The sequence below is a fragment of the Amblyraja radiata genome, unplaced genomic scaffold (assembly GCF_010909765.2).
Source record: "Amblyraja radiata isolate CabotCenter1 unplaced genomic scaffold, sAmbRad1.1.pri scaffold_4_ctg1, whole genome shotgun sequence".
Classification (NCBI taxonomy): Eukaryota; Metazoa; Chordata; class Chondrichthyes; order Rajiformes; family Rajidae; genus Amblyraja; species Amblyraja radiata.
The window spans coordinates 233,070-251,208 of record NW_022630571.1 but is presented as its reverse complement, the minus strand read 5'-3'; the positions used below and the strand labels follow the sequence as shown (position 1 = coordinate 251,208).

Sequence of the window (18,139 nt, the reverse complement as noted above, 5' to 3'; positions counted from 1 at the left end):
GACCCTCCCTGTTTCTTCTTCCAGTCCCTTTGATACATCCCTGGGTGATCCACAGAGCAATGGTAATATGTTTTTTAATATATTGACCTCTTGATTGTAAAGCAACAGGCTGCGTTTAAACAGAAGGGGGAGACGGAGCGAGGGAGGGGAACGGACAGGAAGGAGATACCTCCACATCCACGCGTTTCGTAGCGAAACGTTCTCCCCATGGTAACGTCTGCGGGTAACGTCTGCGGGTAACCTAGCAACGTCCACAACAAACCCATGTAACCAAAGTTTGGAGGGAGCGATACAAGTTACTGGAGAGTGTTGACATTAGTTCCGGGACTACGGGATTAATGAGGCAAGAGTTCGAACCCAACGTGGTGGCCATCGATATATTTCTGCGTTTGTGATATATTTTTGTTGGGGAAAGAAGAGAGAAAGAGAAAAGACAAAGGAACTATCTCCCTGTATCTCCAAGAAACCATGTCTGTTGGAGAGGTTTTGGTGTCCCACCCTCAGATAGCGCGGTGTATACCCGAGGAGGAATTGCCTTGCAAACCCTATTGCATGATCAAGAACTTGGGTTTGCATTCCTCGGCGGGACTGGCCACGGCCGGGTTTCGCACGGCCAAGTACATCCCTGAAGAATGGATGCAAAACAACTACTCGAAGTTCTACCAGTCTTTCGCCGACCGGGACACTGCGGAGAACTTGCGCAACGAGTCCAAATCTCTGATCGTGGAGAGGGAGAAGTTGACTCAAGATACCCAAGCCAGCTCCACCAAGAAGCTGGGCGAGAGGTTGCAAGATATCTTCTTCTGGAAGTCGGAGCTCAAGAGGGAAATCGAAGACCTGCTAGCCGAGACCGAGCTTCTACTGGAGAGGAAGAGGCGGCTGGAAATTGCCCTGGACGCCACCGAGATAGCCATGTTCATCTCCACGGACAACTTGCAGAACAGGGAGAGGAGGCAAGGTCCTGACCTGGTCAAGGATATCGTGGAGGATGAACTACTCAGGGTGAGAGGACCAGCCTAGAGACCTTGCACGCTTTGGGTCCCCCACAGTGCAAGATCCCAGGCACCTGAATGTAAAGGGTGTCTGGTTAGGATCAATTTTATTTTAGTTTAGAGATACAGCGCGGAAACAGGTCCTTCCGCCCACCAAGTCCGCGCCGGCCAACGATCACCCCGTACATTAGCACTATCCTACACACACTAGGGACAATTTACAATCTTTACCGAAGCCAATTAACCTACAAACCTGTACGCCCTTGGAGTTTGGGAGGAAAACGGAGCACCCGGAAAAAACCCACACGGTCACAGTGAGAATGTACAAACTCCATACAGACAGCACCCGTAGTCGGGATCGAACTCGGGTCTTGGACTCTGTAAGGTGACAAATCTACCATTGCGCCACTGTGCCACCCCTAGGTAAAGCGTTCTGACTGTCTACCCTATCTATCTATGCCTCTCATAATGTTATATACGTCTCTCTTCAAGTCTCCCCTCAGAAAACAATCCAAGTCTATCTAACGTCTCCTTGAGACTGAACCCCTCTAATCCAGGCAGCATGATGGTAAACCTACATTTTTAATGATTTTTTGGTGCAGGTTGTCTATGGTTTGCATATGACCGGAATGCTTCATATCACAATGGCCGCTCCATCAGAAATGCACCTTTACTGCAACAACATGGTGTTTTTTTGTATTCCAGGAGGTTGATCTGATTCAGAATGTCCAAGGAGTTTTGAAGCGATCTTTGGACCAGGTCAATATTCAGATAAGGTCAGCAAATTTCATTAGGGATAAGATGTCACCAATCCCTCTCTCATTCATTGTTCTCCCAATGACAAAAGGACACAGACTGCTGGAGTAATTCAGCAGGTCAGGCAGCATTGCTGAAGATGCTGCCTGGCCTACTGAGTTACTCCAGCACTTTGTGTCCCTTTGTGAATTAACCAGCATCTGCAGTTCTTTGTTTCTACATTTTTCCCATTGACAACTTCCATTACAAATTACAGGTCCACCATCGATTATTCGGGCACCCTCGGTTCCGGAGCCTTTCTGGATCGTCCATTTTGCTGGACCAACAGAGGTCACGGCCAAAGATACTAGAGGAGCTGGTCACGGCCTCTGAGAGGTCCAACGGAACCAGAATGGTTTGCCTAGGCTGTCATGGGGCCGAGATACCGATCCCCAAAGTCGGCTATGGGAACAGATCTGCCGGCTCCGGCCAGGCTAGAGTCCTAGACTCCCGGTAGTTGGCGGCAAATTCAACCCCCGATCGGCCGGAGAAGCCCCAAAGAGGTCGAGGTTGGCCGCCTCATCCGACCTAGGCGCCATATTTTCAAGGGGACTTCTGGTGGGAGATTTCAAGTACGCTCTCCTAATTTTGTCCAGAGATGGTGGACCACCAGTTGCCAGAAAATCGATGGTGGACCTGTACTTACTTATCTTCAGTCATAATCACAATTATTTGGAACGTACAACACTTTGGTGGGGCCAGATTAGTAAATTCCCCAGACTATTGGACTAATACCCCAACACGTTGTTAATTCACCTTTTTCGATATTACATTGTATTATAATCAATGTCCCACTGTGCCAGGGATGTTTAAAGGGAGCATCGGAAATGGTTAGTTGAAAGACAACGTGGGAACGGCAGAGTGGCATAGTGGTAGAGCTGCTGCCTTACAGCACCAGAGAGACTCAGATTAAATCCTGACTACGGGTGCTGTCGGTACAGAGTTTGTAGGTTATCCCTGTGACCACGTGAGTTTTCTCCAGGTGCTCTGGTTTTCCCCCACGCTCCAAACACTTACAGGTTTGTGGGTTAATTGGCTTTGGTAAAATTTGTCCCTAGTCTGTCGGATAGTGCAAGTGTACAGGGATCGCTGGTCGATATGGTCTCGGTGGGCCGAAGGGCCTGTTTCCCCGCTGCATCTCTCTAAAGGCCCTGGCAAATTGGAAGGAAGAAAGGGAACTGGGGCCCCAGTGGGTCAGAAGGGAGTTGGGAACTGGGACCATGTAAGTTAGAAGGGACAAATAGTGATTAGTCAGTGTTGGCCCAGGCTAAAATGGTGAAATAATATTTCAACAACCTCTCTCTAGCCCACAAATGATAGTGGCTGCCTGGAATAAAATGTAAACAGAGGCAAAATATTGGGGAGACATAAGGAACTGCAGATGTTGGAATCTTGAGCAAAACACAATGTGCTGGAGGAACTCAGTGGGTCAGGCAGCATCTGGGGAGGGAATGGACTGGCAACGTTTCAGGTTGGGATCCTTCTTCAGATTGGGGTTGTTGGTCATCTGAAATGGAAGCAGAAAATGCTGGAGCTGCTCAATCAGATAGTCGGCATGACAGGCAGGCTTTGTTACATCCATCTGCCTACCAAAAACACCCTTGCCTGTGTTGATCTCTTACTTGCCACACTTTGTCCTGCCTCTCCCCTCTTCCAGCTTTATTCTTCCAGACCTCTCTCTCTCTCTACAATCAGTCTGAAGAAGGATCCCGACCCAAAACATCACCTATCCTTGTTCTCTGGATATACTGCCTGACCTACTGAGTTACTCCAGCGCACTGAGTCCTATGTTGTGGTCTTGTTCTTTGTTACGAACCCAGTCATATGCTCACTCCAGACCCAATTTAGACCCAAAGTTGGCTAAAAATATATTTTTTATTGTACTCCAATAATTTGTCATCATAGACGTAGTTTATTTTATAACCTGCATTTAATTAAAACAACTTTAATCTAAATGTGCTCTATTTGTTGTGTTTCAGGAAGAACAGAGATGCCAAGGAACTTTTGGAGATGGACTGGTCTGACAAATATGAAGCCTACAAAATTGATGTCAAGGCTGGTGGGCTCAATAATCAGAGCACAAATATTCAGTTCCATCCAAACTCCTCCAAGTTTGAAGACAAGTAAGGCAAATTCAAACTCAACTTTGGAAGTCAAGGAACATTGAAGTGGCCTTCAAATGCATCAGCATCTGTCCAGTGAAATTTAAACTAAATAGAAGACTTGTTACTGCTGCCTCACAGCACCAGAGACCCGGGTTAAATCCTGACCTTGGGTGCTGTCTGAATGGAGTTTGTACATTCTCCCTGAGACCGCGTGAGTTTCCTCCGGGTGCTCCGGTTTCCTCCCACATCCCAAAGATGGACATATTTGTAGGTTAATTGGTTGCTGTACATTGTCCCTTGTGTGTAGGCGACTGGTAGAATCGAAAACGATGTGTAGAGAATAAAATTGGATTAGATTAGTGTAGGATTTGTATAAATGGGTGGTTGATTGGCTACATGGACTAGATGGGCCAAACGGGCAATTTTCCATGCTGTATTTCTCTATCTCTATCTATCTAGCACTTAAAATTAACCTTCTTTGACTTTGGCAGCAGTCTGAGGCTGAAGTAGATGCAGGTCCTTTGGTCTCACTTCCATCTGTCGCATCAGTCAGTCAAATCATACCTCTCACCACCACACTGGAGGCAGCACGGTGGCGCAGCGGTAAGGTTGCTGCTTTACAGTACCAGATACCCGGGTTCGGTCCTGATTACGGGTGCTGCCTGTATGGAGTATGCACATTCTCCCTGTGACCATGTGGGTTTACCCAGGCACACCAGTTTCCTCCCACATTCAAAAGACGCACAGCTTCGTAGGCTAATTATCCCTAGTGTGCAGGATAGAACTAGTGTATGAGTGATCGCTAGTCCGGTCGGACTTGGTGGGCTGAATGGCCTGTTTCCATGCTATATCTCTAAACTAAACTAAACCATTTTCTTGCATTAATCTCGTATCCCTGGTTTTCCATGAAATCAAAAAATCTAACAATAACACTCTTGAATACACTCAATAATTATTAGTTGATATTAATCAATAATTGAACTGCTGAAGACCTCTTGGGTATAGAATTCTAAAAATTCACTATATTCTGGGTGAAAATATTTCTTCTTATCTCTATTCTGAAAGACTGACTTTGAGGTGTTTGAATTAACGTTAAGGTTTCTAATTCATTGTTTTTTTTTGTTTACTATTACCAAGATCCCCGATTGTATACACCTCAGCCAGAGAAGACAATCAGAATAAGGGTCCTGATCAACAATATAGGCCATCCATGTCCTTTAGAGATGCTGCCTGACCCATTGAGTTACACCAGCAATTAGTGCTTTAGTCAAGACACCATCCCTAAACACCTTGCTGAAAATTTCCTCTGTATTTTTAATTTCAGGATACACTAAACAAAGGTTTTCAATCCCTTCTAAGTGAAGTTATACCATCTGTAAGTGAATAAGGTACTCTGACCAAGTGTTCTGCTCCGCAAACAACTGTAGACAGTCTCTAATCAATGTCTAAGTCATTGACAAACCAGGCTTCCCACTATCAGACTCAATGCTGTCACAATTCCTCACTTCAGGAATGTGAAATGCACTAACGCATGTCAAAAAGGAAATAGAGCTAAACAGCATGGAAACAGCAGGTCCTTCAGCCTAGCTCGTCCATGCTGACCAGGATGGACCATCTACGCCAGACCCATTTGCCCACATTTCTCCCATATTCTTCAATCATTTTCCTATCCATGTACCTGTCCAAGTGTCTTTCAAACGAAATAATGGAAATTAATATAAATGGTGACACAAGGAACTGCAGGTGCTGAAATCTTGCATAGAACACGAAGTACTGGAGTAACTCAACTTGTCAGGCAGCATCTCTGGAAGATGTGGATAGGTGACGTTTCTGGTCGGGACCCTGCTTCAGACTGATTGTCGTGGGTGGGATAAAGCTGTGGGTGGGGGGGGGGGGGGGGGGGGGGGGGGCGAACAGGACAACGTCTGGCAAGTGATCGGTGGATACAGATAAATGACGGAGAGTGGGTTGATTGGAAGATAGGTGGACAAAAATTAAAGATGAAAAGATGACAAAAGGGTTCAAAAGGGGACAAAAATGAGACACGAGGGTGTCAGATAAGGAGGCAGTATAAATGTAGAAGGGTCCTCACCCGAAATGTCACCTATTCATTTTCTCCAGAGTTGGACCCTGACCCGCTGAGTTAGTCCAGCATTTTTTGTCTATCATTTTACAGCAATAAATATGGTGTTGTATTGTCCACTAGATGGCGCCTGATCACTAGTCACGTCCACTGAGCAGGAAACTAGCAGAGCTTATCGAGCAGCTTAGTGGCAGAGCTGGTAGAGATGCTGCCTCACAGCGCCAGTGGCCCGGGTTCGAACCTGACCTCAGATGCTGTCTATGTGGAGTCTGTACGTTCTCCCAGTAACCACATGGGTTTCTCCCGGGTGCTCCAGTTTCCACCCACATCCCAAAGACATGTGGGTTTGTAGATTAATCGGCCCTCTGTAAATTGCCCCGAGTGTGTAGGGAGTGGATGAGGAAGTGGGATAACATGGAACTAGTGTGAACAGGTGATCAATGGCAGAGAGTGGCAACATGCAAACTGGAGGAACGGCACCTCACATTCGCTTGGGAAACCTTCAACCTAATGGTATGAATATTGAATTCTACAATTTTAGGTAACTAACCTACAGACAACCCCTACCCCCGAGTCTGCGTCGACCAGCAATCACCCCGTACACTAGCACTATGCTACACACAAGGGAGAATTTACAATTTTTACTGAAGCCAATTAACCTACAAACATGAAGATAGACACAAAATGCTGGAGTAACTTAGTGGGTCAGGCAGCATCCCTGGAGAAAAGGAAGTTTTGGGTCGAGACCCTTCTTCAGACCCAGAACGACACCTATTCCTTTTCATCAGAGGTGCATAAATATAAACATTTTAAAAAATGTGCAGGTGTAAGCCATTCGACCCTTCGAGACAGCACTACCAATCAATATGATCATGGCTGTTCATCCAAAATCAGTACCCCGTTCCTGCTTTTGCCCCATATCCCTTGATTCCTTTAGCCCTTAGCTAAATCTAACTCTCTCTCTTGAAAACAACCAGTGAATTGGCCTCCACAGCCTTCTGTGGCAGAGAATTCCACAACTTTACAACTCTCTGGGTGAAAATGTTTTTCCTCATCTCAGTCCTAAATGGCCTATCCCTTATTCTTAAACCATGAACCCTGGTTCTGGACTCCCCCAACATCAGAAACAATTTTCCTGCATCTAGCCTGTAAAATCTCTTAAGAATTTTACATGTTTATATAAGATACCCTCTCATCCTTCTAAATTCCAGTGAATATAAGCTCAGTCGACCCATTCTTTCATCGTATGTCAGTCCCACCATCTCGGGAACAAACCTGGTGAACATATGCTGCACTCCTTCAATAGCAAGAATGTCCTTCCTCAAATTAGGAGACCAAAACTGAACACAACACTCCAGATGTGGTCTCACCAGGGCCCTGTACAACTGCAGTAGGACCTCCTTGTTCCTATAATAATAATAATAATGGATGGGATTTATATAGCGCCTTTCTAATACTCAAGGCGCTTTATATCGCATTATTCATTCACTCCTCAGTCACACTCGGTGGTGGTAAGCTACTTCTGTAGCCACAGCTGCCCTGGGGCAGACTGACGGAAGCGTGGCTGCCAATCTGCGCCTACGGCCCCTCCGACCACCACCAATCACTCACACACATTCACACACAGGCAAAGGTGGGTGAAGTGTCTTGCCCAAGGACACAACGACAGTATGCACTCCAAGCGGGATTCGAACCGGCTACCTTCCGGTCGCCAGCCGAACACTTAGCCCATTGTGCCATCTGTCGTCCCAGCTCCTCTCGCTATGAAGGCCAACATGCCATTTGCTTTCATCACTGCCTGCAACACCTGCATGCTTACTTTCAGTGACTGATGTACAACAACACCCATATCTCGTTGCACCTGTTTTCCAAATCTGACCATTCAGATAATAATCTGCCTTTTTGTTCTTGCCACCATGGGGGATTATGAGAATAGCCTCATAGCATCCTCCTTGCAGCTCACACTGCCACTCAGCTTTGTGCCATCCTCAAACTTGGAGATGTTACATTTAATTCCCTCATCTAAATCGTCAATATATATTGTAAATAACCGCGGTCCCAGCACACTTGCGGCACCCCACTAGTCACTGCCTGCCATTCTGAAAATAACCCATTATTTCCTACTCTTTGTTTCCTGTCTACCAGCCAGTTCTCTATCCATGTCATTACCATACCCCCAATACCATGTGCTCTAATTGTGCACGCTAATCTCTTGAGTGGAACCTTGTCCAAGGCTTTTTGAAAGTCCAAATACACCACATCCACTGGCTCTCCCTTATCCATTCCACTTGCAGCCTGACCCAGAGTTACTCCAGCATTTTGTGTCTATCTTCGGTGTAAACCAGCATCTGCAGTTTCTTCCTACACATCCTACAAACCCGCACGTCTTTGGAGTATGGGAGGAAACCGGAGCATCCGGAGAAAACCCATGCAGGTTACGGGGAGAACATACAAACTGCGTACAGAGGCAGCACTTGCGGTCAGGATCGGACCCAGGTCTCTGGCACTGTAAGGCAGCAACTCTACCACTGCACCACCCAAGAGTTCTGATACTGATATTTCTTTTTAATCTCTCAGTTCTTCTACTCCAGAGACCTGGGCCCAGTTCACTCACTGTAACATCTACAAGGCTGAACAGGAGCGGATGAATTCTATTAGCCTTCGGGCTCTGGTTGACAATGTGCTACAGGAGACATCTGAAGATCTACGTGCGCAGTACGACAGAGTCAACGCTGCCTTTAACAAGCGCTTGGAAGAGCTCCATGATGCAAAGGCCAAGTTAGACCATCATCTGAGAAAGGTCACTGTCTCAAGTGGCTAATTCAGTTTCACTTTTCCAAAATCATATAAAATATTAGAGTGCCACAGTGACGCGGCTGGTACAGTTGCTGCCTCACAGCGCCAGAGACCCAGGTTCGATCCTGACTTCAGGTGCTGTCTGTGTGAGGTTTGCACATTCTCCTCGTGACCCCCCCCCCCCCCCCCCCCCCCCCCCCCCCCGAGTGCTCCGGTTTCTTCCCACATCCCAAAGACATGAGGGTTTGTAGGTTAATTGGCCTCTGTAAATTGTCTCTAGTGTGTAGGAAGATGGGATATCATAGAACTTTTGTGAACAGGTGCAAATTGCCGCTCATGTGCAGGGAGTGGATGGGAAAGTGGGATAATCAGTGGCAACTTTTCACTGAGAGTGGCGGGTATATGGAACGAGCTGCCACAGGAAGTAGTTGAAGCAGGTACTATATCAACATTTAAAAGACATTTGGACAGGGACATGGATTGGAAAGGTTTGGAAGGATATGGTCCAAACACAGGCAATTGGGACTAGCTTCGAAAGGGCATCTTGGTCGGTATGGACATGGTCTGTGTCGGTGCTTATGACTCTATTTCATTTTTGCAACACTTCGCTGTGTTTAACAGATTCAGGAGCAGCTTCTCCCTACAACTATCAGGTTATTAAACACAATAACCTCCAAATAATCTCCAAACTACATAGACTTGGGGGCTTTCATTATTTAGTTGTTTATTGTGCTGTTTCGGGACTTATGGCAATATAACGGTCTTTGACACTTAACTCTTGTTATTGGTGACTTAGCTTTTGTTTGCCTTGAGCAGTTACTTGAACAAATTGCAGCTCAGGAGAGAAACATCGCCAATCTGAAACAGGCCATAAAGGACAAGGAAGCTCCACTCAAGGTGGCTCAAACAAGACTGTACGAGAGGACCTACAGGCCAAACGTGGAACTCACCAGAGACCCGGCTCAAATGAAGTAAGTTACCAGAATGTTTGAGAGACATGTTGAAGTGACAGTACAATGGTGGTGCGACTGGCGGAGCTATTGCCTCACAATGCCAGAGACGCGGGTTCGATCCTGACCCTGGGTGCTGTCTGTGTGGAGTTTGCACGTTCTCCCTGTGAACCGTGTGCGTTACCTCTGGGTGCTCCATATCCCAAAGACCTGTGTGTTTGTAGGTTATCTGGTCTCTGTAAATTGCCTCTAGTGCATAGGGAGTGTATGGGAAAGTGAAATTGCGTAGAACTGGTATGAATGGGTGGTCGGTGGGCGGCGTGAACCTGGTAGGTCAAAGAGCATATTTCCACGCTGTATCGCTCTAAATTCCAAACTGCCCTCTGACACAGCTTATCCTGACCTCGAGTCGATCCTGACCTCGGGTGCTATTTGTGTGGAGTTTGCACGTTCTCCCTGTGACTGCATGGGTTTCTTCTGGGTGTTCCGGTATCCTCCCACTTCCCAAAGATGTGCGCGTTGTTGGTTAATTGGCCTCTGTAAATTGGCCATAGTGTGCAGGGAGTGGATGGGGAAGTGGACCGAAGGGCCTGTTTCCATGGTGTTTCTCTAAATTAAACGAAAGACAGGGTTCGGTGAGCTGGAAATGTCAAAGACTAGCGGGCATAGCTTTAAACAGGGAGGGGCAAAGTTCAAAGGAGATGTGCAGGGCAAGTTTTTTTACACAGCATAATCAAGGATCTATCTCGCCCCGGTCACTCCCTCTTCTCCCCTCTCCCATCAAGCAAGAGATGCAGATGTTTGAAAATACATACCTCCTGACTTAGGGAAAGTTTCTTCCCAGCAGTTATCAGGCAACTGAACTATCCTCTCACTAGCTAGTGATCAGTCCTGACCTCCCATCTACCTCATTGGAGACCTTTGAACTATCATTGATCGAATTTATCTTGCACCAAATGTTATACCCTTTCTCCTGCATCTGTGCACTGTGGACAGGCAGCTTGATGCAACAAAAAGCTTTTCCCTGTACACATGACAATAATAATGAACTAAAATAAACATGATCAGCATGGATGAGATGGGGCAAAGGGACTGTTTCCATGCTCTACAGATGTATGACTCTATTTCCACAGCTTGATTTGTGAAGTTGGGGAAATCACGGAGTCCATCGCACTCCTGAAGGAGAAGCTCAGGGATGCCCAAACGTCGCTGGAAAACATGGAGAACACACGGATGACTCTTGAGAAGGAAATCGCGATAAAAGCAAACAGTATATTTATTGATAGCGTAAAGTGCTTGAAACACCGTGACCGATACCCAACTGTAGTTAGATTGGCTGGTTATCAATAAGCAAATTAAGAGTGAACGTTTACTGATAGTAATTGATAATACTTCGATCCTCTTCGCCTACAGAATCTATTCGGTACACTTGGGTAATTTAATATATATTGGGCATTTAGCTAAAAGCTGAACAAGTGAAGTAAAATTACTACAGAATTGTCATGACTTTGTCTTTTAGTGTCTATATATCTGAAACTGACATCATTTTCTATGTTATCGCAGTTAGAATTTTCAAAATTGTGGTTCAATAAACTTGCAGGAACAAGAAAGATTTAGTTTGTATCCTGTATCATCTGTTAATGCGAAGATTTGCAGGTTGTTTTATTATTGACTTCACCTCATATTTAGTGTTATTGATAAATTCGCTGGTGTCAGATCATCAGTAACTTAAGGAGGATTGAGTGGGGTAATATTGTGTTGTAATTTAATTCATTTAACGTAAGCGGTATAGGTCCTTGTATAATTCTCAGTCACTTGTTTGTGTTACAACACAAGGCTATGATGCACACTGGATAAATCAATTCGATTCTTCACTTCTTTAAATTAGTGTTGTTTGCAAGCAGATCATTAATTGCCCTTGAACAGAATGGATTGTTGTGATATTTCAAAGGGTAGTTAGTGGACAGCACTGTGGCATATCGGTAGAGTTGCTGCCTTGCAGTGCCAGAGGTCTGGGTTTGATCCTGACTACAAGTGCCTAAATGAGTCTAAATGAAGAAATGAGATGATCAACTCTCCTCTGCCTGCTCCTAATAATTTATGTTCAGGTGTGCATTAAAGAAACCAAGAAGTTCCTATTCCAGAAAACGACTGCTCAATTAATCAATTTATTTTAGTTCTCCCCCTAACTAAACCTGTTTCTGGTAGATGTCCATAGATATTGTGTCTTTGACCTGATATGTTAGAGTACACTCTCCAAAGACCTGACCTGCTGAGTGTTTCCAGAATTTTTCTTGTTTTTACTTCAGACTTTCAGCCCTCTATCTCCCTCTTCAGTGGATTTAAAGACTCCCACAGGGGCGGCAGGGTGGCACAGTGGTAGAGTTGCTGCCTTGCAGCGTCAGAGACACGAGTTCGATCCTGACTACGAGTGCTGTCTGTACGGAGTTAGCACATTCTCTCTGTAACCGCATGGGTTTTCACCGGGTGCACCGGTTTCCTCCCACATCCCAAAGATGTGCAGGTATATAGGTTAATTAACTTCTGTAAATTGTCCCTAGTGTGTAGGATAGAATGTGTGTATGGGTGATCGCTGGTCGGCACAGACTCTGTGGGCTGAAGGGCATGTTTCCACACTGTATTTCTAAACTAAACTAAACTAAACTGAACTCCACTCTAGCACGTATAAAATGGCTCAATTTCCATTCATACATGTGGACATCTTTGCTAATGTCCACTCTTTATTGTTCCTCAACTGAGGAAAGAGCTAAATTACTACATTCAAGAATGTGGAGTTGTACATCAACTGGACTGGGAAAGGATGGCAAATTTCCTCTTTCAAGAACAATAGTGAACCAGATGATTTTTAAACAACAATCTCATCATCACCATCACTGACTCCAGTATTCAGATTTATTTAGTTAATCGAAATTCTATTCTCTAGTTCTATTGCCAGAGAACTAATTTCAAATACTTTCCTGACAAACATGACATCCGAAGTTCTGCACTTAATGACCATACCCATGAAGGGCCAAAATCCCCAAACCCTTCTTCACCACCATGTCCATCTCTGTCACCTCTATACGGGACCTATGTATTTGTACCCCTTGGTCCCTCTGTTCTACAACACTCCTCAGGGCCCTACCATTTAGATTAGATTAGATTCCTTTATTGTCATTCAGACCTTTCGGTCTGAACGAAATTTTGTTGCCTCCAGTCATACATAATAATAATAAATAACAAAACATACAATAAACACAAATTAACATCCACCACAGTGAGTTCACCAGGCACCTCCTCACTGTGATGGAGGCAAAAGTCTTAAAGTCTCTGTCTCTTCCCTCTTTGTTTTCCCTCTGCTCTGAGGCGATCCAGGCCGAAGTTGCCGCCCTCCAGTCCAGCGGACGCAGCTGTAGTTGCGGGAGCTCCGGAAACAGGTCACCAACCTGTGACCTGCGAGCTCCCGGTCGTCCACTGGGCCTGCGGCCGAACCTCCGAAGTCGTGTGTGTAACACAATTTATTGTGAATTCCCTCTCAACCCCATTTCTTCTGCCTTCTCCCTTTAAACTTTGACACACTTACTAATCAAGAACCTGTCAATCTCCACTTTAAAAATACCCAAAGACGGCCTCCACAGCTGCCTGTGGCAATGAATTCCACTGATTCACCACCCTCTGAGTAAAGAACGTCCTCCTCATCTCCTTTCTAAAGAAACAACCTTTACGAGATCTAACTTGAAACAATAACATTGCAAGACATCAGATGGCATTACTACTGGGATGAAAATTGATTTTTATTTCTCATAATTGATCTTACATTTAAAGGGAAAAGTTCATCTCGCGAAAAGTGTTTTCCTAAAATTGAAATCATCAAAAGGTGGACAAAAGGGACAGGAAAGGGCTTGTACATCAGGGTGACTTCTAAGTGCCCATCCAGTTAAATGTCTTATGATGATTAACTACACTAAATGTACTATAAGAAGCCACGTTGGCATCTCACAGAGCTGTGGTGATAGACTAGAAAATATAAATAATGGGGTCTTCTTTCAAAATGTATCCCTCTGCCACTTAATGACACATTGGGGCAAGCTTGATTAAAGACGGAGGTCTTGTGAAGGATCCTTATGGTGGGTGAGGGGTAGAGAGACAGAGGTTTTGAGAAAGAATTCCAGAGGTTAATGTCACTGAGGGTGAAGATGCTGGCAGTGATGGAAATTGGAGGTGTGTGAGAGGTGGAAGAGTGGAAATGCTGCCAAGATTGTTAATTCCTCTTCAGTGGATGTATTTTCAGCAATGCTTTTCAAACAGAATAACAGCGATTGTAAATTATATTTTCACCACACTCCCGTGATCCCATTACTGACCTCGGTGCTTTTCGATAAAACTCAGTTGGAAAACCCGAGATCCTTTAATCCTTCCAACTTTCTGGATGCTGATGGGAAGTTTGTGAAGAGAGATGCTTTTGCTCCTTTCTCCATGGGTAAGATGTCTCTCCATGTTTGCACCATACGCTGGTGACACTTCCCCTCTCAAAGGTTCAAATGTACTTTATTGCCACATGTGCAAATGCACAATGAAATTATTTTCTTACATACATTCCAGTACAATATTGCCATACCTAAGCACATTCCTGATTAGCAAAGTATACAGAAATAGTCTACTGAGCCCACGTGGAAGAAGTGCCAGGTTTTGGAGCCCTTTTCTAAGTCCAGTCCAGTATTCTGGCGTTGGCCCAATGGATGGAAGGAATGAATGGAAGAAAATCTTTCCCCACTCACCTGAAATCTATTTCCTCTGGATCTTGGTTCCAATTCCCTGGGTGAAAGATTCCGTGCCTTTAAGTGGATAGAGTTAACTTCTTGCATGTGGAGCCTATTGAGCAATATTCCTGCAGTCTATCCAAACTCTACCTTTCATACTTTTATTACCTCAATTATAGATTTATAGAGTTATAAAGCATGGAAGCATTGCTGAAACACAAAGTGCTGGAGGAACTCAGTGGGTCAAGAGTCAAGAGATTTTATTGTCATGTGTCCCAGATAGGCAATGAAATTCTTGCATTGCTGCAGCACAACAGGATATTGTAGTCATAAATACAGATCAGATCAGTGTGTCCATATATCATAGAATATATATATACCCACATCAATAAACAGATAAAGTGCAATAGGCTGTTATAGTTCAGCGTTTGTTTGAAGTTGTGTTTAATAGTCTGATGGCTGTGGGGAAGAAGCTGTTCTTGAACCTGGATGTACCAGATTTCAGGCTCCTGTACCTTCTCCCTGATGGCAGCAGAGAGATGAGTGTGTGACCAGGAACTCAGCGGGCCAGGCAGCATCTGTAGATGGAATGGACAGGTGATGTTTTGAGTCTGACTGTGGAAAGGGTAAAAAAGCTGGGAAAGAGCGGCTTGAGTGGAGAAGGCGAGGAGGGTTCGTTTGGCAGATGGGTTTGAGCAATGACAACGGTCAGAAGTGAAAAGGAGACAAAGAGTGTCAAGTAAAGAGAGGGGAGGAGTGAAATGTAGAGCCAGAGGGAGGGATATAGATGGGAGGGGACAGAAGGGAGTGGGAAAGACAGGTGGATGAAAGGGTATTGAGGAACTTGGGATGGGAGCTGAGTGGGCAAAGGAGGAGAAAGGACTAGGGTTGCTGCGTGGGTGGGAGAATGGGAGAAATACGTGCACATTTGGGATCATAAGATTGTAAGTGATAGGATCAGAATTAGGCCATTCGGCCCATCAAGGCTACTCTGCCATTCAATCATGGCTGATTTATCTCTCCCTCCCCATAACCTCTGCCACCTGTACTAATCAACTGGGAGGGGGACAGGGGGATAGGATAGAGAGAGGGGTTGGAGGGTTGAATGTTGATAATGTTACCCAAGCGGAATCTGAGATACTGTTCCTCCAGTATGCATATGACTTCGCTCTGACAATGGAGGACTCCAAGGACAGAAAAGTTGGTATGGGAATGGGAAGGGGAGTTAAAATGATTTTTAATCGGCAAATACCTTGCGTTACCATTTAAAAAAATATATATTACTGTTAAATAATTCGGGGTGACTTACGGGGCGGCACAGTGGCTCAGCTGGTAGAGCTGCTGCCTCACTGCCCCAGAGACCCGTGTTCGATCCTGACCTCGACAGCATGGAATTTGCACGTGTTCTCACTGTGACCACATGGGTTTCCTCCAGGTACTCTGGTTTCCACCCATATCCCAAAGATGTGCAGATTTATTGGTTAATTAGCCTCAGTAAAATTGCTGCTAATGTGTAGGGAGTGGTTGGTGTGGACTCAGTGGGCTGAAGGGCATGTTTCCATGCTGTATCTGGCAAACAATCAAACGTTGTTTTTTTTGTGGAGCAACGTTGACGTGTTTGTGCCTTTGCATTCCAATTTACTCCTTTACATTATTCTCAGAATAATTTGAAAGAATGTGCGTGTGTTTTTGTTGTGGAATGTTGCATTTGTCACGGGGCTGAATCTAGCAATCAATGGTGTCTCCATGACTTCAATGGAAATTAGCCCTCAAGTCCTGGAACCTGGGACACACCAGGAATGGTGAAACTCCAGAACTTAGTGGATGATTTAATCAGTCACCTGACATTTGTCCTTCCAAATCTTGCAGTCCATTCGCCAAAAGTCTGAAAAAAGCCTTCCTTCAATCTTTTCGATAATATTTTTGTGATCAACATAAATGATGCAAGCAAGCCTAGAATAGAGTGGATGTGTAGAGGATGTTTCCAATAGTGGGAGAGTCTGGGACCAGAAGGCACAGCCTCAGAATAAAAGGATGTACCGCGGGAACCTGTCTGCCGTGCCTGCGCAGTTGGGGGCTATGGGTCTGTGGTGGAATATTGTCTCGGGGAACGGGCCCGACGGGTCTAGTTTACACTAAAATTGATTATTTGATCAATACCATGTTGTTTCTGGGATCTTTCTGTGCACAAATTAGCTGCTGTTATTTTTCCACATTACAAGGGTGACCACACTTCAAAATGTTGTTTAATTTATTGGAACACAGTTTGTATTGCCGTGATGAAATTTACTGCATCAAATATGATACTTTAATGATTGAACACTTACAGGCGTCGTTTTAATAAATTACTGATTTCAAAATGTTTTATTGGCTTTCTTAGATCTTTTTAACCAAGATTGCTTATTCATTGCTTCACTTGCTCAACTTTGTGCACACACCTGCGACACTTTTAAATGCATTATTTAATGTCTAATAAAAACAGAAAAATTATGGAAACACTCAGCTACCAGGGTCGGTCCCACTTGGTCTCCCTATTCCGCTAGAATGCTTGGGTTTTGTAAGGAGGCGGCTGACAAGGTTCAAGTGGGCAACCAATATCATCTAATTGAACTCAGCTATTATCAATAATGCTGAGGATTGGTATCTCCTGGTCAGTCAGCCAGTGATAGGGATCAGAGCGGTATCCAAGGGAAGGGGTGCTGTCGGACTTCTAAATGAAGTTGTCTCGTCTATAAGTGATCAAGTGACTGGCCAGGTTTCCTGCTCCATTAACAACTGGGGACTGTCTAATCAGCCACCAAGTCATTCAGCAGCCTAGCTGCCCGCAACAGACTTATAACTTGACCATTCTTCACATCGGGAATATGAAACGCACTGACTTGTTGCAAAAAGAATTACAGGAAAACAATATAAGCGGTGACACAAGGAACTGCAGATGCCAGAATCTTGTGGAGTACACAAAGTGCTGGATTAACTCAGTGGGTCAGGTAGGATCTCTGGAGGAAATGTACAGGTGACATTTCAGGTCAGGGCCCTTCTTCAGGCTGATGGGGGTGTGGGAAGGTGGAAAGAGGTGGGAGCAGGACATAGCCTGGTAAGTGATAGGTTGTTACAGTTTTGATTGGCAGGTGGGTAGGCAAAGGTTAAAAATGAAAAGGAGATTAAGATGTGACAAAATGGGTCAAAAGGAGATGAAAATGAGGCAAAAAAAAAGTCAGGTTTGCCCAGGAAAGAGGAAAAACGCTAGAGGGCATAGATTTAAGGTGAGAGGGTAAATATTAAAAGAAATGTGCAGGGCAACTTTCTTACACAGAGGGGAGATGGTGCCTGGAACACGCTGCCAGGGTTGGTGGTTGAGGCAGATATGATAGTGGCATTTCAGAGGTTTTTGGCTTGGCATGTTCGGCTCAGACATTGTAGGTTGAAGGGCCTGCACAGTTCTATGTTCTAGTAGACTAAGTGGGACCCGTTGGGTCCCAGCATCACACGGGAAGGCTGGTCCCCCAATTTAATATTCCACCTCTCCAACAATTTCAATATTGGTGGCCAGTGGGGGGGGGTGATTCAACTACCAGCTCACTCACTCACGGCTGGTAGTTGAATCACGGCTATTCCTTGAAATTCCATTTCAAGCAGGCATGGCCATCAAATTCAAGTG

The 18,139-nt window shown here is 45.0% G+C and overlaps 1 protein-coding gene across 1 annotated transcript; it reads left to right on the top strand.

Annotated features, from left to right (window-relative positions):
* Positions 1-254: 254 nt before the first annotated feature.
* On the top strand, positions 255-11,331 carry tekt4 (tektin 4). Its single transcript, XM_033016785.1, has 6 exons — positions 255-1,002; positions 1,698-1,768; positions 3,767-3,910; positions 8,553-8,775; positions 9,588-9,742; positions 10,855-11,331. The coding sequence occupies exons 1-6, from the start codon at positions 469-471 to the stop codon at positions 11,069-11,071; spliced, it is 1,344 nt and encodes a 447-aa protein (XP_032872676.1). The 5' UTR covers positions 255-468; the 3' UTR covers positions 11,072-11,331.
* Positions 11,332-18,139: the final 6,808 nt, after the last annotated feature.